This window comes from Gavialis gangeticus, unplaced genomic scaffold (genome assembly GCF_001723915.1).
Source record: "Gavialis gangeticus isolate Ggan-Ray unplaced genomic scaffold, GavGan_comp1, whole genome shotgun sequence".
In the NCBI taxonomy this organism is placed as follows: domain Eukaryota; kingdom Metazoa; phylum Chordata; order Crocodylia; family Gavialidae; genus Gavialis; species Gavialis gangeticus.
In genome coordinates, this window is record NW_017729006.1 from 42,277,675 (window position 1) to 42,298,364 (window position 20,690).

The following is a 20,690-nucleotide window of genomic DNA, read 5'->3' on the forward strand; positions in this document are numbered from 1 at the left end:
CGGTGGGAGGGGCCAGCCCGGCAGGGGTGGGGCCCGTCGGGGGGCTGATTGAGAGCCCAGCAGTGAGGGAAGGTGTGGGGCAGGGGAAAGGGTGAATGGGGCCCTGGCCAGGTGGTGGGACAATCAGAGCCGACAACTCCTCCAACGCCATGGGCGGGCTCCTGTCGCAGTGCACACTCTGGAGAGGTCCAGGGACCATGTGCCCCCATCATCTCTGTGCAGGGCAGAGGCGGCTGCCGCAGTAGGCTAGGCTTTGTGTCCTGCTGCTTCAAGAGCTGCGCAATGCCATGGGCGTCCTGCTGCTGGGTGGGCAGGGGCGTGGCACAGCCCAGCACGGTTAGGCACATGGTGTCACGCTGCTCCTGGTCCAGCTACAGCGGTGTGCCGAGCCCAACACACAGCTGCAGCTGCCTCTGCCCTGCGCACAGAAGGGGAGGGCACATGTCCCCCAGGCCTCTACCAGAGTGCACACAGAGACAGGAGCAGTCCCTCAGCCTTTCCTCATATGGCTTGCCATGTAAGACTCTGATCATACAGGTGGCTCTTCTTTGGACTCTCTCAAGCTTGTCCATGCCCTTGTTAAAGTATGGTGCCCAGAACTGGATGCAGTACTCCAGCTGCGGTCTCACCAGTGCTAAGTAGAGCAGAATAATCACCTCCTTGGTTTTGCTGGAGATGCATTGATTGATGCATGCCAGAGTTATTTGCCCTACTGGCTACAGCATCGCACTGCTGGCTCACATTCATATTGTAGTCTATTATTACCTCCAGGTCCCTTTCATTCAGGGTGCTAGTCAGTTTGGCGCCACCAAGCCTGTAGGTGTGCTGGGGGTTGCTCATCCCAAGGTATTACCTTGCCAAGCAAGTGCCCTAGCCACTCAACTATTGAAGGGTAAATATTGGAAATGTCTCTCCATTCCTCCCCACCCATCTCATTTCTCGAGTCAACGTCCAGTAGACATGGGTTTTCACTGACTCCAGTTCTGGGTGTCTAAGGGCACTCTACATCCACTAGAGGCACACACGTGTCCTGGGAGAGTTAGAGGTTTGAAAAGCCTGGAGTGGAAGAAGCCCTTAAGGGAGTTTGTTATTGAAGGCTCCAAAGCTGTAGAGAATTTGTTCCAAGAGCATATTGTTCTCAGAGGCACAGTATGGAGAGACAAGTGTTATCCTGGAATTGGAGAAGGTATAATAAGGGATTGCCTTCATTTAATTAACGTATCTTACTATCTCATAGCATGGGTAAAAGGAGAATACATATTATATGAACATCAGACCAGATTTAGGGATGGATATTTTACTACTGTTAATATATTTATCCTTCAGTTTTTGAGACAAATATACGCAAATTCACAAAACAACATGGTAAGTTGCATTTGTTGATCTGTCAAGAGCTTTTGACAGTATAGAAAGAAGTAAACTTTGGGAGAAATTGTTAAATTGTGGAATTGACCCTTCTCCTCTCTGCTGATATAATATCATAACGTTACGTGGGCCTAAGTTAGGTGGGGCCTGAGGGCAAACTTACACAGAAATTTCAGACACAAAAAGAGGTTAGACATGGATGTATTTTGCCCCCTTTGCTATTTAACCTTTATATGAACGTCATTTTTGGAAACAGGCAGGACATTCATTTTCATCCCCCAAAATTACTAGCAACCTCAATCCCTGTTTTAATGTATGCAGATGACACTGTCATACTGTCAAGAACCCCCATCAGATTTCAGAGAGCAATTACAACTTTTGAGCATCTTTGTGGACAAAATAAATTAAAAGATAAATTATGATATATCCAAAATAATGTATTTGGGAAGCCATTTGATGAAATACCCATGGAACATGGGGGGAATCAAACTCAAAGTTGTTAAAACCTATACTTAGGTGTTATGTTTCCAGCTTTTCCATCATGGAAACACCACATACAGTTGGTTAAAACTAAGGCAGGACAATTAGCAGAGGCTATAAAGAAATTTTATAAGACCACAGCAAAATGATCAGTTCAACCTCCCATATTAGAATATAAAGCCAGAGTTGTGTCTCAGATCCTGTATGGTGTTGAAGTATGGCTATGCTGCCAGTAATGATGTAGACATACATCAGAATAAATTTCTCAGGGCTCTTTTGGCTCTTCCTCCTTCAACTCCTGCATCTTTCTTGAGATTAGAGATGGGATTAGATTCCATTTTAACTAATATTTTTATTAGAATGGTGGGATTGTGGTTTAAAAAGCCTGCCTCTTCTACCGTCTCGCTTGCTCAAATTGTGCTATACAGAAGACATCAATAATCCCCCTTCTCTTCACTCTCCCTGGCTAGCTTTTCTTTCCTGAACTTTTGCATTTTCTGGGATGGGCCATTATGTTAAAAACAATGAATGACTCTTCTCCCCCATAGAAAAGGTCCAGGTTTTCCACAGACTCCAAGATATTGCCAGGCAGAATGATTTTGCAATGGCCAAGGCTGCTTGCATCGGCCCTCTATATATTCTTTGGAAATTAGATTGGGGGGGTGGGCAGGGAGAAAGGTATTCACAGCTGGATCTCAACAATAAATGGCAAACCTCTGACTAGACTCAGGATTGAACAGATGCCCACAGCTAAAAGATGTTGCCCAGCCTGTCTAGGAGTTTTGGAAGACATTATGAATTATGTCTTAGAATGTCCTCTATATAACAACATAAGGAGAAAGTATTTATCACTGTTCTTGCAGAAATTGACATATTTCTCAAATCAAGAGAAATTAATATGGCTTCTCCAGCAAACAGATTCTTATTTAGTAAACCATCTTGCAATTTTTGCTCACAAGGCTGAAGCTATCAGAGTTAAACATCCTTTACTGTTGACAAGGCTGATAAACTTCATCACTATATTTGTTTTTTACTGTGTTAATTGTGGACCTATGCATAACATTTTTATATATTCATGATCTGATTTATCACCAGTACACCTATTTTAAAGCCCACCTCACTAGGCCAGCAAGCCTGTATGCAAAGAGACTCCTCCCTCTCTTCATCAGGTGGAACACATCTCTTCTCAGCAGTCCCTCTTTCTGGAAAGCAACCCATCATCAAAGAACCCAAAGCCCTCACGGCAACACCATCTCTGCAGCCATGTTTTGATCTCCAGGATGTCTGCCCCTTACTGGGCCTTTACACTTTCTACACTAATATCTTCAGGAATAAGAGTTAAACTCCAACTCTGTTGAAGGATAATAGGGCGGCAGGGAAGGGAGCTTTGTTATACAATTAATTTCCTTCATGAACATAAACTATTCTACATATATAATGCTCACCTTGGATTTTCTCTGGGGTTCCTGAAAATACCAATTCAATCTTTCCATAATTAGGAAAACGGTCATCTGGAAACAAAACACAATAGTTCAGCAAGTTTATCTCCTTGGGGACAGTAGCAATGCAGTTAGAAATCAAAATTCTACAGTGTAATTCAGGTACTTCCCCACCCTTTGTTCCCTCTTTTCCTTCTCACTTTTGTTCAAGCTTCTAAAACAAAGTTCTCTCTGACAAAAGGAACCCCAGAAATGCAAGATAGAGTGCAGCTTACTTCTCAGACTAGACAACAACACACAAAAGAAACCACCACAACAAAACCAGAAACCAAACCAAGAGAAAACAAAATCCTCTAGTACTTTATTTATGGAAGTTTTGTGAGGCTGTTGAAAAAATAAAAAACTGGAACAAACTACATTTATTCTCTATGCTAGCAAAATTGTAAACCACTAAACAAATGTTTCCAATACATAAACACTAGGAAGGAAAGTATATTTTTAATGCATGTTACATGACAGGTAGAATTTAACTCATTATTTACCATCTATAACACAAAAAATTAAGTGACACTTCAGGAAGCACCCAAAGCATCTGGGCTGAGAGTTTCAGGTACGTCTAGTGATTTTGTTTGACCCAATTTTAATTTTTAGGTGTTTTGCTTGAAGCATCTTAAAGGGACCCAAGTGACAGGAAGAGCTAACCCTACTCAGTGAACATTAGACTCCTTTTAGTTTTGTCTTCACTACTAAAAAGTCTGTTCTTAGTTCAGAATAGTTAACGCACCCTGAACGATGAGTCAGAACCAGAGCAAGACACGTTGTAATTTTTAGAGTTTGGCTAGTTAAATTATAAATTATACAGCAACCTAAAGGTTTTTTTAATTTCACATGAAAACTACAAACTGTCTTGTGTGCTCCAGGATTTTAACCCGTGTCAGTTATCACAGATTAACCTGAATGTAATGCACGTATTTTCTAGTGCAGACAAGAATGCCAATCCAGTTTTTGGAAAATGCTGACTTTAAATGCAAGCACACACATAGCCAAACAGCACCTCCCCTCACCCAGACCCCCTGACTTTGAACAAATGCACAAAGACCCAGTCACACAAAACTTGACACACGTACAAGGCCAATTACCCACACAAAGTAACCTACCTTTGTTAGCATCGTCCAAATCCTCTTTGCCAAACACAAGACCATAACCTTGGACAGCACCTGTATGAAACTGCAGGCGAAAAATCACATCACGAGTGGCTGATCGATATTTTTTGTGGTAACACTTCAGCTGAAAAGGAAGAGAAAACACCTTAATGGGTCAATTCTTAAAGTTACCTGTGTACACATATTGCTGTCTGAACAAAACTAACTTTCAAAACTAATCTACTGCAGATACCATCAATGTTGTAGCATACAAAATGCAGTTTACACCATACATGTAAAATTACTTAAGTGCAAAGCTAGTTACATTTTTGGTAGATGAGGAAAAAAAGTAATAATTACTGTTTTCATCATGGTTTGTCATAAAGTTATAGGAATGATCAGATTTTGATTGAGGATTAGTCATTTTCAATGTTGGTTTATGGCACTATCTTGGCAAGGCATCAACATAAACTTAAAACCAAAACACTGTTCATTTTTCTAAAGCATCTGAACAATAGAGATTTCAGACATTTTACTAATAAAACAGTACACTGATAAAACTGTGTCTGGTATACAAAATTAGGATATATTTTTTAAGCCTTCCTGATGGTACAACCAGGGCAGGACTTTGCTTTGGATGAAGGAGATAAGCCACCAGCATTTCTGCAGCTTAGTCTAGTAATCCTGGTTATTTTTCAGGGAACAGCATAGAAAATGAACCTCAGAGACCAGGGTAGAAAGAATGTCTGCATAAGCAGATCTGATTAAGAAGCATAGCAAAGGAAAAAGCAGGTGATCCCTGGGAAGTAAAAGGGCTCATAGTCACAGCTTGCTCTAGAACAAATGCTGAATGTATTTGGTGGATGAAGATGTGTGAAGAGCAGAGTGGAGTGAGTTAAGTTAAAAATAGTGGTAGAGGAAACTTGTTGCAGCGGCTTACAGAGAACATTGCTCCCTAGTATTGTTGTATTCTCCTGTGAGTGAGGTATTTTAAAACTGTTTGTATGGACCCATTGTTATCCTTTCACTCTCAGATTAAACTAGCTCCCTTAATGTTAAATTCTTTTGAAGTGCTCATAGCAATGTGGATTCTTCAGACCCATATACTGGGCACGTGGGGCAGCTTTTAAAGCAGTTTACCCTCATGTGCCAGGTACCTCTGGCAACACAGAACCAGGCAAACGGGGTCAAAACATTGCATAAGGTTTTGTCAGATAGGAATACAGCTATCAGATGCACTAGTTGAACTACAAAGGTGTTTTCTTTCTTGACTCTGAAGTTTCATGCTCTTCCTGAGATGAAAAATAAAGATAAATAGTCTCTGAAGAATTATTTGGCTTGATGGTGCATTCTTTTCCTTTTACTCATGATGCACTGCTATTTATGCGTCTTCAGTAGCAACCTGAGGGCCCATCCTGATAACAGTCTAAATTTCAGTCATGCTACCACCCCTCTCATTTAAGATATTATTCACACACCTGAGAAACTATTTTCCCAACCACTTTCATCTTACTTGGAAGGAAAAAGGGAGTAAAACAAAGGCGTATGAACACTGACAAGACAAATCACTTTACAATATAGTATCTTGATTTTCATCTTAGCAATTCAGGACTGTTTTCAAAACCCGCTGGCACTGACGGGCTTTGAAGTAGACCCCTAATAGGAAACAGAGTCATACGACTGAGGAATGTTTGTTAACAGTTCAACTGAATTAGTTTGTCTTTGAATGAGTGAACCTCAAAGCATCTAACGAACATAATGGAACTGGTTATCCTTCTATTTTCCCTGACTTTTCAATATTATGCCTCCTTTGACTTCACTGCAGTTAGTTCTAATTTATACTAATATATACAAAAAGACCCTTATCTGGGAATGGCATTATGAAAGAAGTTTGTATTGAAAAAGTCTGAAGAGGCATGCAGAACAAAGACAGTAAAGACTAAACAAATGTCAGTAAATGTAAACCGCCCTTACATTCTTCTATCAAATAAACTGCTTTCTTATGCAATACTCTTTATGGTGCAAACACCTGCAAACCAGTCACGTGTAATAAAATGCCACATCATATGAAAAGTTACATAAAAGAGAAGTAATGAGTTTCTGCCAGTAATCCCTAAATAAACAAAAATCACAGCTTTAAAAAAATACTTTTATCATTTTCCTTAAAATACAGAGAAGAGGCTACAAGATACAAAGCCAGTTACAGGATAATGCAAGTATTTTGAGGAACTCAAATGACTAGGTTCAATTGGTGTCTCCGTCAATTGTTCCTGAGTGAATTCTGTCAAGTGACTTAATCTATTTGTGTCTTAGTACTCTTAAAGGGATGAAAACACTCCTCTACCTAACAGGGAAACCATGAAGAAAAATCCATTTGTGATTATGTAGCACTTAGTTTTTACGTAGATGAGGATCATATAAAAAAGCCTAGACAGGGAGATGAGACAACAGTTCTGTAGAGTGTCAGCACCTTTCATGCTTGCTTTAGGGAGGGTATTTGGCATGACACAGAATCAGATCCCAAAGATAATGTTTCAAACACAGGGCCCAAACCTGTAAAAACGTAAATTCCACCCCACTTAAACACTTCAGCAGTGGCTTATATTTAATTACATGAATGTCCAGAATGGCTTCAGATGGATTACATCCATGCTTACAACTAAACACGTTTAATTAAGCATGTTTTCCTGGGTCAGGGCATTAGTGTAGTGCACTACGCGTAAACAGTAACACAAACCCAGAAATTGTACACTCATTTTCTAAAGCACTAAAAAACACTTATTCTGTGATCCTCAATACACAAGCAGTCTAACTGGAGGAAGCATAGTCCAGGAGCCAGGATACTGAACCTGGATGTGGAAGTTCTAGTTCATGCCCTGCCACTGAGCTGCTACTTGACCTTTACTGAGTCACTTCATCTCTCTGTGTTGCTTCCTTTCCCATTTGTTGTCTGCCTTACCTATGTACACGATAAGGTTCTCTCTCACTACACACTTCTGCAGTGCCTGTCTTAGTAGTGTCCTGGGAATTCTAACTGTTACCATAAATTACGATCCTTATGTGTTTTTAATGATCTGGCATCTTAAAAGTTCTATTTAATTTATTTATATACTTATTCTTTAATTTCAGAATTGGCTATTTTTCCTAAACTTTACCATTCACATTTATAGCACGGGAAAAGACTGAGAGAAAAGCAGATGTTTAACAGCCTTGGGTTAAAAAGACTATTCCTGCACATGAACTACAGCATACTATCCATTTTACTTGACTGAACAGCAAACTTAATCATGGGTCAGCATATAAAACAAGGCTGAAAACGGCCTAAGACTTTAACACAAATTCTGGAAGAAAACAACATGCTAAGTGTAATTTACTATGAAACAACATTTCACATGGTACTTGTTCATTATCAATATACTGCCATTTACAAAGAATAATTTTTTTGTGCTAATTTTTCATGAGCACTTTATGAAAAAGCAGTTTTCCATTCTGCCCATTTACAGCACAATTTGAGATAAGTTGGGACATAAGTAAGGATAGGGGAAATAAAGCTGAATGCATATGGGAGACAACATTAAACATTTAGGCAGCTGAATTCCACTACCACTGTGCTGGCAAGACAAAAAAGCCTTACTGTAGATGTGAATTAAATGAATACCCACTTAGGGTGCATCCAGATGAGCATGGCCATGCGGTATGTAGTACCGCAAACACATCTGCAGTGCCACATACCAAACAGTCAGATGTTCTCCATGCTGCAAGGGCACGCTGCCTGTGCGTGCGCTGCTCCAGATTTTTTTCTGTTGGTTTTTTTGACCCCCTTAATGGGGGTCAAAAAAACCCACGGGGAAAAAAAACCCGGAGCAGTGCATGTACGGGCAGCGCACACCTCTGAAAAGTGGAGCCGGGACAGTTGGAACTGTGCTGTGGCTGCCAGCTAGCCTCTGCCTGGCATGATCACCACTGCTGCAGCCCCAGGAGGCCCACAGGTAAGGCTGCTGGGGCCAGCACAGTGCCGGCCCCAGTCCCCCATACTGCCCATGGGGTAACTTGCCATGTGCCAAAGCATGTGTGGCATAGACATTTCCTCAGGACACGTAGCTACAGCACAAGGTGTGCCACTGCTACTTGCCCCCGGAGAACCAAATGTCCACGTTCACCTGGATGTGGCCTTAGGGTCCAGACAAGTGGTTCTCAACCTTTTTAGATTCAAGGCACCTCTTGGAAAACACCACCTTTCATTTTCACTCAGTTTTTGACAACAGAAAAATAACAGAGCGATTCTTCAGTCACAAAGAACTCAGAATGATCACAACAGATCAGAACGTTTTTAACACTATGGTTTTCTATTTGAAAACTCTGGGTTTATCTTGTGAATCATATTTGCACACCTAACAGTGCATGGTCCACACAGCACCCCTAACAAGATTTCAAGGTACCCTAGTTAGGAATCACTCATATAGACAAACCTACGTTTGCAGTGGTTTCAAAAGGGAGGGGGAACACCAGCATCGCTCCCATTTTTGAATGGGCTCCACGTGTACACTTGTCTATGTCCTTAGCATAAAAAGGGTATCTGGCCATAAATGCTGCAGTCAGGCACTAGGGCAATAAGAAGAAACAAGCTGGATCTGTTTTCTGGCTATCAGACAGCTTTCTGGTCTGGTCACTGCACTCTGCTTCATCAACCCCCATAATACTGGAAGAGGGATTTTTTTTAAATTCTGACCTCAGTGAAGGCAATGGGAATTTTGCAATTGACTTCAAAGGGGCAGTCAGAATTTCACTTTTGAAGCTCAACAGGTTCTTAAGACTGCTATCAGCTTTCTCTGTCCCATGATAGCCAGGGTATGTCAAGGACTGGTTCCCAGATGGCAAGGCATGAACTCTTTCTGGGTTGCTAAGCTAATGCTTGTGGTCTGGGGAGAAGGGGATGGGGGACACGGGGGAGTTGGTTGGTCATATAGTGCTGGCTCCCTTCCACGTTTCCACATAGTGTAATTTATACTGGTCATGGGTTCCAAGACAAAAAAAGAGACAGGATCACTAACCTAGTGAGGAGGGCTTTAAACTAGGTTGTCTGGGGAATGAAGATCAAAGCAGAGGCCTTCTCATTCTTCCTGAGAAAGTAGGGTAATTAGTTACTTCAGGTCTCTGTACACAAATGCACGGAGCCTGGGAAACAAGCAGGAAGAATTGGAAGTCCTTGCACAGTCACAGAATTATGGTGTGATTGGAATAAAAGAGACTTAGTGGGATAGCTCAAACGGCTGCAATACTGTCATGGATGGGTATACACTGTTCAGGAAGGACAGGCAGGAGAGGAGTTGTGCTTTATGTAAAAGAGCTGTTGATTGCTCAGACCTCCAGTATGAAACTGGAGATAGCCTTGCTAAAAATCTCTGGGTTAGAGTCCGAGGGGAGAGCAACAAGGGCAAAGTTGTGGAGTGCGAGTGCTATAGATGACCCAACCAGGAGGATGACGTGGGTGAGTCTTTCTTCAAATAGCTAGCAGAAGTTTCCCAATCACAGATCCTGGTTCTCATGGAGGCCTTCAATCACCTTGACATTTGCTAGGAGGACAATATAGCAGTGCACAGGCAATCCAGGAAGTTTTTCAAGAGTGTTGGGGACAACTTCCTGCTGTAAGTACTGGAGAGGACAATTAGGGGCTGTGTTCTTCTTGACTGATGCTCACAAGCAGGGAGAGATTGGTGGGGAATGTAGTAGTGGAGAGCAACTTGGGCACCAGCGACCATGAGATGATTGAGTTCATGATCCTGAGGAAGGGAAGGAAGGAGAGCAGTAGACAAAGGATCCTGGACTTCAGAAAAGCAGACTTCAACTCTCTCAGGGAACCGATGGCCAGGATCCTCTGGGAGGCCAGTCTAAGGAGGAAAGGGAATCCAGGAGAGCTGGCTGTATTTTAAAGAAATCTTACTGAGGGCACAGGAACGAACCATCCCAATATGCAGAAAGACTAGCAAGTATGACAGAAGAATAGCTTGGCTTAGCAGGTGTAAGCTAAAACACAAAAAGGAAGCTTAAAAGAAGTAGAAACACAGACAAATAACTAGGGAGGAGTATAAGAGTATGCTCAGGCATGCAGGGATGAACTCATAGGATGCGTCCAGACGAGCCTACACGTGCCTCTTGCAGCGTCTCAAACCCCTTTGAGACGCTGCAACAGGCATGTGCAGGAACAAGAAAAGGTTCCCCCCGCTGCAAGTTTGCAATGTGGGGGGCAAAATTAGACCCCTGGATATCCAGGGGTCTAAAAAAAACGGAGTTAAAAAAGGTGGAGCAGGGTCAGAGGCTGGGTCCTCCTCAGAGATGCTCTGGTTGCCAGAGCATCTCTGTGGTTGTCCCTTGCCCTGGTGCTGAAGTATGCTGCCTGCCCATGCAGGGCAGGCAGCATGCCAGCAGCATGGCTCCAGTGCTGGTAAGTAAGGGGTCAAGGGGCTGGAGAAGGGGGAAGAGGACTATGGGTGGGACCCCCATGGCTCTGTGCTGTCCGGGGGGCTCTGCCAGGAGGCCCCAGAGCCCCCACAACACTTGCATCTAAGGTAAGTACAGGCTTTTTTCCCCTTAAAGTGACCATGCCTGGGGTTGGGGGGGCAGCCATGGGGGCCTGGTGGTGCAAGTGGGGGATGGGGCCGGATGGGGCTGCCATTGGCAGGGTCTGGGGGAGCGGGGACTGGGGCTGGGTTGGGCAGCCATCGGGGAGGCTGCAGCAGCCGGCAGGGGATGGGTCCAGGTGGGGCAGCAATCAGGGGGCTAGAGTGAGACACGTGGGCCCGGCGGGAGGGGGCAGCCCATGCAGGGGCCATTTGGCCCCAGTTGTGGGGGGGGCATAGCCCCTGTGGGGGGCAGCAAATATATATATTCATGTATTCATGAATTCATTAAACGTGTATTTAGAGTTCACTTTATTATTATGATAGAGACACTGGTAGTCTGCAAATTGCTTTAACACTGTAGATATATCAATAAAACATTGCCCAACTGATCACTGTCTCTTTGCCTCACACTCTCTCTCTCTCTAGTGGTCTGTTGTTTTAATTGTGGAGGAACATGGATTTTGGGGTATTTTACAGAGTGACTGGTATTTTTTTTATCAGGGATTTTTCATTTTTCCAACAGGGAATACCAGAATTCCTGCTAGGGAGGCCAGTGGCAAGACCCTGCCTGCTCAGAGTTGGCACCTTGGACCCAGCTAGCTGTGACTGACCTCCTGGCCTGACATGCTTTGACAGTTCAAAGGAGGCCACCACACCCAGAACATCTTCCAGGCAATAGCTGCCCAGATGGCTGGGCAGGGGGCGCACATGGCTGTAGTGCCACACAAAGGCTAACTCTGCAGCCACAGCCCACTGGCAGCAAGCCCAGAGGGGCAGATGCCTCTACTGGCTGTGCAGTCCCCATCTGGGTCTGCCAGGTGCGCAGCAGGTCACAGCCAGCCAGCAGCCCCCCAACTGCTGCAGTGGGTAAAGGGTGCAGGGAACTCTCAGAGCTGCTTCAGCAGTCCAGCTGGCACAAGGGGTAGTGTCCCCAGGTACCAATTGGCTGGACCCCAGAAGCTCCTGAGAGCGAGTAGCCCTGAGCTACTTGCCAAGGCAGCTTTTTGTACTGATGGGGCCAGGACAGGTGCTCCCTCTGGCTACAGATCTGGAAGGAGCCAGGCAGGGTTATTTTGCCCCAAGTGGCACAATTTGCTCCAGAACAAAATGCATGTCCAAGCATGTGCGCTGAGGCAAAAAGCCCTGGCTCAAATTTGTGCTGCTTCTATTTGAGCTGCTGCAAGCGCACGTGCTTGCATGTGTGGATGTGCCCGGGAAGGCCAAAGAGCAACTGCAGTTGCATTTAGCAAGAGACATGAAGGGCTTCTACAAGTATGTTAGAAATAAGAGGAAGATCAGAGAAACTGTGGTTACTTTACTAAATGGGGGAAGCAGCCTAGTGACACATGATGCAGAAAAGACTGAAGTACTCAGTGCCTTTTTCACCTCAATCCTCATGTGCAAATTCAGCTCCTAGACTTTTGCAGCTGGCAGCACAGTTTGGGGAGGAGGCGAGCAAAAGAATAAGTTAGGGACTATTTAGCTGGATATGTACAAGTCCATGGGGCTGGACATGATGCACCTGAGGGTGCTGAGGGAGTTGGCTGATGTGACTGTACACTTGTAGCAATTGGGAGAGGTCCTGGATGACTTGAAAAGGGCAAATACAGTGCCAGTCTTTAAGACAGGGAAGAAGGAGGGAAGATGCTATAAACTGGTCAGCTTCACTTCAGTCCCTGGAAATATGGAGCAGGTCCTCAAGGATTCCATTTCTAAGTACCTGGAGAAGAAGGTGGTGATTAGAAACAGTCAGCATGGATTCACCGAGGGCAAGTCATACCTGACCAATCTGACTGCCTTCTATGATGAGATGACTGACTCTGTAGATGCAGGGAGAGCATTGGACATGATATAAATTGATTTTAGCAAGACTTTTGATACAGTCTCCCACAACATTCTTGCAAGAAAGATAAGGAAGTATGGGTTGGATGACTGGACTACAAGGTGGATAGAAAACTGGATGAACAGACTCAGAGGATAGCAATCAATGGGTTGATACTTATTTGGCAGCTGGTATCACGTTGAGTGTCCCAGGGGTCAGTCTGAGGGGCAGCTTTGTTCGATATCTTCATCAGTGACTTGGAAGATAGGATGAACTGCACCCTTAATAAGTTTAAATGCAAACATCTAGAACTCTCAGTTCAAAAATGATACTTTTTATTAGACCAACTAGGAAATCGCAAAAAAACCCCAATTCTTTTTCTGCAAGCTTCCAGGCTCAAACACCCTTCATCAGGCTCTGGGAAAATTAAAAGATGGTAAAAAGTCCCCATAGGTAGGAAATAAACTTCATTTTTGCACAGGGGGAGCTAGAGATGGAACATCTGTCCCTCTGGGTCCATGAAAGTGTCTCTGAGTTGTTCTGAGTTGCTCTTTGTTGTGTAGATCAGGTAGGATTCCATCCCTGGAGGTGTCAGATGACAAGCAGGGTGGTATAAAAATCCTGTTCTGCAATGAAGTTTAAAAATTCAAAATCAGCTAAAATTCAGCATCTTCCATGTTTCAGGGATGTATTTGGTAGCCGTGTTGGTCTGAGACTAAAAGAAATCCAAAAATCTAGAACTCTTGGTTCAGAAATGATACCTTTTATTAGAGCAACTCAGAAAATGCAAACATAAATAAATAAATAAAATAAAATCTTTTTCTGCAAGCTTTCCGGCTCAAACACTGTATCCAAGGTTGTATCTCATCTTTGTATCTGTACAACCTATATCCAAGGCTGTATCTGCTTCTTTCCCAGATATGAGGAAAAGCATTTTGTGCCTGAAAGCTTGTCTAACACCAAAGAGATAGTTGGTCAAATAAAAGATATTACCAAACAAACACTGTTTCTCACATGAATTTAAGCTAATGGTTAATTTTAAGGCTGCAAGAACTTCCATCCAAGTCAAAGTCAGCAGCTGTTTATATTACTCCAATGTTCAAAATCAAGTATACATTTGCACATTTCTCTATTCTGTGAATGCACGTAGGGTCATCCTGTTGCTTGTGTAGATTCTATGTGCTAGAAGTTGTGATAGGAGGAGCATTGTTAAAAAGGAGCACACAACTGTAAGCCATAGATACTGGCAGGAGGCAAAGGAGAGGGCCTGGCACCTGAAAAATACTTTTGCCTCCCTTTACTGATGAACTGCCAACTAACTTTTTACACTGACACGGACCCAATCACTTTTTTGATCCTTTCTATTTTTCATTAAGTATACAGGGTGATGTGTCTTCATGAAGCTGCTGTTGATTTGGGCCAGTATAAAGTCAAGGAGCTTATGCAGATGAGTTCTTGCACTGTGAACCTGAGCCCTGAACCTGCAATGGACCCTGTAGAATGAGGCTTTATGTAGGGGGTCACTGAAGGATGGGGGCCTATATTTTGGCAAAAAATCTTTCATTCTTGGTTTTGTAAAAAACTGACATGAAAAACACTGCCTTATCTGGTTAGGTGCTGCCTTTCCCTCCCACTTCACTGAGCCCATGTCTTGTTTCCCTGGCTGCTAAAAAATGAATTTGAGTCAGAAACTGAAAATCTTATATGGCCCAAACTTCAGCGTATTTAAAATTCAGATCTGAACTTGCATCTTAAACCCATCGCTGTCTGTGCTGGCTGTTGACAGAGGAACTAGCAAGCAGGCTGAACCAACATTCCTTTCTGAAACACAATCTACATGATCTCTGTCAATTTGAGAGTGAAATGCCTGAGCTATTTAATAGCTTAACAGATTGTAGAGCCAAAAGACATCAACAGAGCATCTAGTTGGCCTGTCTGAATCTAACCTTTCTATTCATGCCTTACTTTACCCATACACACGTTTCACCACTGCTAGCAAAGAATTAGTTCTTGTTCATTTTTTCATAGGGGACTGAATTTCAGCTAAGGATATACAGGCTAAACGTCAAAAGTATTAGACTCAAATCCATTAAACTGGTATACTCTCCCCAAAGAAAAGGTGGGAAGTGCATGATTTGGTCACAAAACACTTGAGCAGATGCTATGAGGAAAAAAAATCCTGTGCTGACTGAAGAATGAAGATCTCCCCATCTTTAATTCAAGTCATTTTGTGGAGTTGAACAGAGTACTACGAGCCTACAGAATTCATCTTCCTAACTCCAGATATCCAAAGCACTTAGAAAGATGTAAACTAATTATGCCATGAGAAGATGATGTATGCAAATCAGCAGCTGTTTATAATCAGTAATAGCTTATATAAAATGAACTAATTTGATCTGGAACTTTTATTTAGCAAAGGAATAAGAGACAGAAAATAGAACCATCTTTTGGCATGACTTAGTTTTACGTATGATCTTTATGTAAAGCCTAAATTAAATCGCAGATCTTGAAACAATGACCTTGGGGCCTGGATATAGAAGAACTATGAGACAAGGACATATGCTGAGATGTATCTATGCACATTTATGTATGCCAAGGCAGTTTTCCCACAAGAACAGAGGAGCATTTCTGAATTTCTCTCACGTTCCTGTGCATTATTTATTAAAATACTGCCTTTAAAATTTTCTGCATGAGACAAGTCATTATATAATAATATATTTGTTGGGGGAAATGGGGGTGGGGGTAACTTTAGGGACAGCCAGGTACAGAGTCACCCTGTGACAGAGAGGTACAGTTTTGGGAGGGATGTTAGAGGAAGTGGGAAGAGATTTCTCTGGGTGAGTGTTGGAGTGGGGGGATGGGAGGGAATGTGTACTGAATAGTTTATTTAATGGAGAATTTGAATGAGGGGTTGAAAAGCAAGCCTGGGCTAGGTGAGTGGAGGATGCTCTCCTGCGTGAGAGGCAGCAAAGAAATCTACAGGCTGGAGTAGGATTTTTCTCCATTTGTTTGCCTGTCCAATCTGTGTCCACGGTGCGGGTTTAAGACATCTCCCCTAGCTTTCCCCAATGAAACTGGGTCCATGTGGACTGTCAGCCCTGGGGAGACGATGGGATTGAATGGCCAGAGGAAGGTGATAAGAACTGGGAATGAATGACTAGGGTGGCAACTGTGCCTATCAGGGTCATGCTATGCAGTGGGAGATATGGCAGGGGGAAGTGCCTGTTCCCCTGTCCTTCCCCTCCTCTGTCTCTGAGTGTACAGGGGTTATGGCTAGCACTGCTTTTGCTGTTTAATATGAGGTCAGTGGTTGATAAATCATCAGTCATCTTTGATCTCTCAAGATGATGCCTGGATAAATACTGCACTAGGGCTGACTTTACCCAGATAGTGCAGGCCTGTCTGTCATGTGGTACAGCATCATCCGGGATCCAAGGTCAGAAGGACAAGGAAGATGAAGAGAGGGGTGGGGGGGAAGGAGGGAGAGGGACAGTGGTCCAAAAGAAAAGAAAATCTGGTTAATAAAATGATATTTGATGCCTAATATGGAGCATGTGTTTCCCTTGTGTTCAGGACCAGGGATAGATTGGGGATTCTGTTAGTGTATCAACCACCTTGTAGCACAACAGATCCTGACTGAACTACCTGAGCTGGTCTCAGAAGTGGTGTTGAGAATATCCAGACTTATCATCTTGGCTGACTGACATGCAAGTTAAGACCGACTCTTCAAAGCCAGAGCAAGATTTCAGGGCTGATACATGAAGTGACACACACATTAGGCTTAATTTTTTGCGTCTGACTGGAAATAGGGGTTCCAGCCACTGGGGGGTGTTGTTAAGACACCTCTATCACAGTCACCCCTCTACCTTCTAAAGGCACAGCTCCAGATCCCTGTCCTCTAATGTCCCTGTCAGGGTGGTGCTACCAGTTACGCTGGTCTCCCCCAGAGATGCTAGCAGCTGGTGGAACTCCAGAACATCCTGGGGGATGTTTCCTCCAACTTTGATGGTCACTCAGTCGATGACCTGATTGAACTGTGAAATAACACTCTCACCTTGGCCACAGACACAGAGGCACCTGGGCATCCACTCCCACAACTAGCAGCACAGGTCTTCCTGGTATACAGACAGCTGAACGAGGAAGGTAGGCTGCCCAAGCACAGGTGGTCAAACCTGATCAATTACAGCACAGATCCTTTTCAAAGAACTATGCTGCGACAGTTGTGACAGCAAAGAAGCGTTTCTTTTCTAATGCCGTTACATCTACGAGGTGCCACCTGGCAGAACTATTCAGGATGGTGAATGACCTGGTTAATCCAGGTTGTCTCAGAAACTGAACCATCTGCGGTCCATTGTAATGAGCTTGCCACCTACTTTGCAGACAAAATCGTTTATAACTGGGACAGCGTAGGGATCACCTATTCAGCTGCAGAGTCTAACTTTGGGGCTGGGGAAGCTCAGTCTTGTCTGTTTCTATGAACCAGTTTCAGTTGTTATCACCCACCACTGTAGAGGATGTGCTGGGGGGGCGGGTACCGTGGGGGATGTGGAAAACCAGTTATGAACTGGGTCTGTTCCCATCTTGGCTTGTAAATGCCAGTTGGACAAGACCAATGCCACTGCTGTCAGGGTTGTAAATATCCCCCTTCTGGAGGGCAAGGCACTAGATGTCCCTAAATCTGAAACTGCCTAGCCCATACTCAAAAAAGCATCTCCTGATGCAAACTCCCTAAGCTGACTATGGCCCCAATTCCAACTTCCTGTTTTTTGGGGAAGGTCATAGAATGCATGGTCACCAGACAGCTCCAGGTGTATCTGTATGCAGTTATATTCCTGGACCTCAATGAGTCTGGCTTTAGTACAGAGACTGTGGTTTTGGTTGCCAATTTTCAACTGGAGATCAACTGAGAAAATGTATGCTGTTGATCCTATTAGATCGCGGCGGGGAATTATTTCGGACGGAGGGCCACTTACCCAGTTTCGGCAAGCTGTTGAGGGTTGCATGGGTAGCCCCGCCCTTTGACATGTGCCCTGCCCCCCGGTCACCATCTTGGGACCAATGTCCCAATGTCTTGGGACCAATGTCTCAGGGCCAGCAACAGCAGGGCCCAGAGTGGGGCACAGGCTGGCAGGGGTCTGTGGAGCCGGGCTGGGCTGCACCAGCAGGGAGAGGGGGAGGATGGCCCAGCTCCATAGAGCTGCCGCCAGCCAAGACCCTGTACTCCAGCCGCCCCGCTCTGGGCCCTGCTGGCGCTGGCCCTGGGACACCGCTGTGGGACCCATGCATCAGCTCACTCCCAGTGCCTCCCAGCCCCGCGGTACAGGTGGGGGGCAGCACACAACCCCGACCCCCTGTTCCCTGGCAGGGGACGAGCTGGTGCTGAGTGTGGGGAAAAGCGGTCCCTGCCCCACTCTGTGGCCGGTGCTCCCTGATGCAGCTGCTCGTAGCCTGTGTGGGGCTGTCCTGACCAGGCACAGGCAGTCCCACGCAGGCTGCGAGTGGATGCAGCATGGGGCACTGGTCATCGGGCAGGCGATGGGCCACTTTTCCCACACTAAGCACCAGCTTGTAACCCGCTCCCACTGCCAGTCTGGGCCCTGCGCCAGCTCCAGGCTTGCCTGTTGGGGCTGCGCATGTTGGCAGCAGCTGCAGCCCCCTCGCTTGCCATGCCGGGCAGTGTTGCCACCACCGCCTCTCTGCTGCCCAGCGCGCGAGCTCCAAGCTTCATTTTCTGAAGCCACTGATGGCTTAGTTTGTATCTTAATATTCATAATTAGAGTTAATACTTCTGTTTAAGAAATAATATAGAATAAGGCACTGGTTTGCTCAGAAAATGGCCTCCTATAACAGCATGGGGATAATTATATTGCCCTCTTTTGCAAAGAGGTTTGAGATTAAAAGCCTTCTGAAAGAGATAGGTGGGGTTATTTTCATATACAGACTTTCACACATTATTATTAGTATAACAAACCAATAAACAAAGAAATTCAAATGGAAGTTGGTTATTGCCTTTTTCCTCTACCCTTCTAAACCTAGGCAGTGACGCACATACTCCTAGCAGTGGACACTTTAGTGTAGGACTTAGAAATTCTCTCTTTCACTTTCCAGTGGAAGTGGTGCAGAGAGTAAAAAAAGAAAGAGAGAGTGAAGGAAAAGAAATAAAAAATAAATGGAGGGGAAGAGAGGAAAAAAATGTTCCTTATATTTCATTTCTAATGTTTTTCAGAAAAAAATGAAAAAAATTCTGAAATACACTGGCAGTGCAGGGGATGGGAGGAAAATTCATGTAAGAGAATTTTATTGTGGTCTTACCACTCCCCTTAGGGTATATTCAATGGAAAATGTTTGGAAGATATACAGACTTGGTTTTTTTCTTGATTCGATTTCTTCTTTATTTTATTTGTATATCTGCTTTCTTTTCAGAATATTGTAAGCAAGTGAAAAATTAGTGGCTTTATAAATGATATAACTGTATTTTGCATATCTCACATGCAGACACTGTGTATTATACAAAAAGTGTTTGTTATGTATGTGTGGGTGCTGAAGGTATTCAAAGGCTGGTAGATTCTCCTTCTACCTCAAAACTCAACACCTGTCAAACATTTACTTCAAAGTACATTGAAAACTAATAGTCTTCTGGCTATGGATCTTATTTGGTGGTAATGATATATTTTATTTTCTTAAAATGGTCCTACTTTGAAGAAAAATTTTACTTAAAATAAAAACATAAGAAGGTTAGCTTAATAGCCTATTTATTGGTGGCTTAAAGACTATTTTCTCATTCTGTTTATACAAGAATGCAAAAATGATGATACACTGTCCTAGTGTTTAGCTCATTATCTAGTAGATGCAGTTAATTTTGTGGCATGTGTATCAAGTACTTACCATAATGTCTCCCTTCAGTAGTTGGGCTGGCTCAATAGCAATGCAAACCCTGCTTTGATTTTCTGGACCTAAGCTACTTAACAAGAAAGAGAAGAAAAGAGAAGTTTAAGTAAGTGTGGACCTTCTTTAAAAAAAAAAAAAAGAGAGCGAGAGAGGGAGAAGAAAGGAACAGAGGAATTAGATTTCTTATTGCAACTGAAAGAATGGGGAAATAAAATCAGGGAATAATGTTACTAATACTTACTATATTCCTGATGTATAAATGGGTTGCATAGCCTGGTACAGTTTCAAAAAGGGCCGACACACTGTAAAAAACCATTGTAAAAAAATCATATATGTTTATTATTTCTTTTGTAATAAAAAATTAGTAGTTCCAAGCAGCAATGAGGCCACAAAGCTACACTTCTGATCCCATATTTAAGTAGCACCCATAAATATATTTTTCTTGGCCGTAGGTATAAAGAAGCATGACCTGCTCTTGCTCCTCTAGTGTCTTCTTGCTGTGGTGCAAGCCTTAGAAAGTTTAAAATATCTAAGATCACAGACACCCAGCAATAGGGTCTTGCTGAATGAGACCTGAAGGGGTTATAGGAAGTTCCCTGCCTCTTTTTTCATTGTTTGACCAGGAAGAGGCTCTTCCTGATATCAATGGTGAATAGCTAGACTTAGTCTCCTGTGCAAAGGGAACAAAGCTATTGAGGAGGCAAGGATCCTGCCGCATGGTATGCGCACACAGAACCAGTTTTCTTGTCCCTGATAAAACTCATTGTGTAAAAATACTTCACCTCCTCCAGCATCAAAGCTTGGGATGCCATGAATGATGACAAAGTGTAGGAAGAGCGGGGTGGTGTTCATTTTCACAGATCCAGACAGAAGGCCACTTAAGAACTGCACATATCTGAAAATGCACAACTCATTAGCCACAAGAGAACATGCC

The 20,690-nt window shown here is 43.7% G+C and overlaps 1 protein-coding gene across 5 annotated transcripts in view; it reads right to left on the reverse strand.

Moving 5' to 3' along the window:
• The window catches only part of TNS3 (tensin 3), a 364,194-nt gene that overhangs the window by 214,411 nt on the left and 129,093 nt on the right, over positions 1-20,690 (reverse strand). For all 5 annotated transcript variants that reach the window (XM_019509126.1, XM_019509125.1, XM_019509129.1 and 2 more), the window contains 5 exons: positions 20,539-20,651; positions 19,998-20,058; positions 19,754-19,829; positions 4,442-4,571; positions 3,291-3,356 (listed from right to left, as the gene is read on the reverse strand). In XM_019509126.1, the coding sequence (XP_019364671.1) occupies positions 3,291-3,356; positions 4,442-4,571; positions 19,754-19,829; positions 19,998-20,058; positions 20,539-20,651 (446 nt within the window). The remainder of the gene's footprint in view (positions 1-3,290; positions 3,357-4,441; positions 4,572-19,753; positions 19,830-19,997; positions 20,059-20,538; positions 20,652-20,690) is intronic.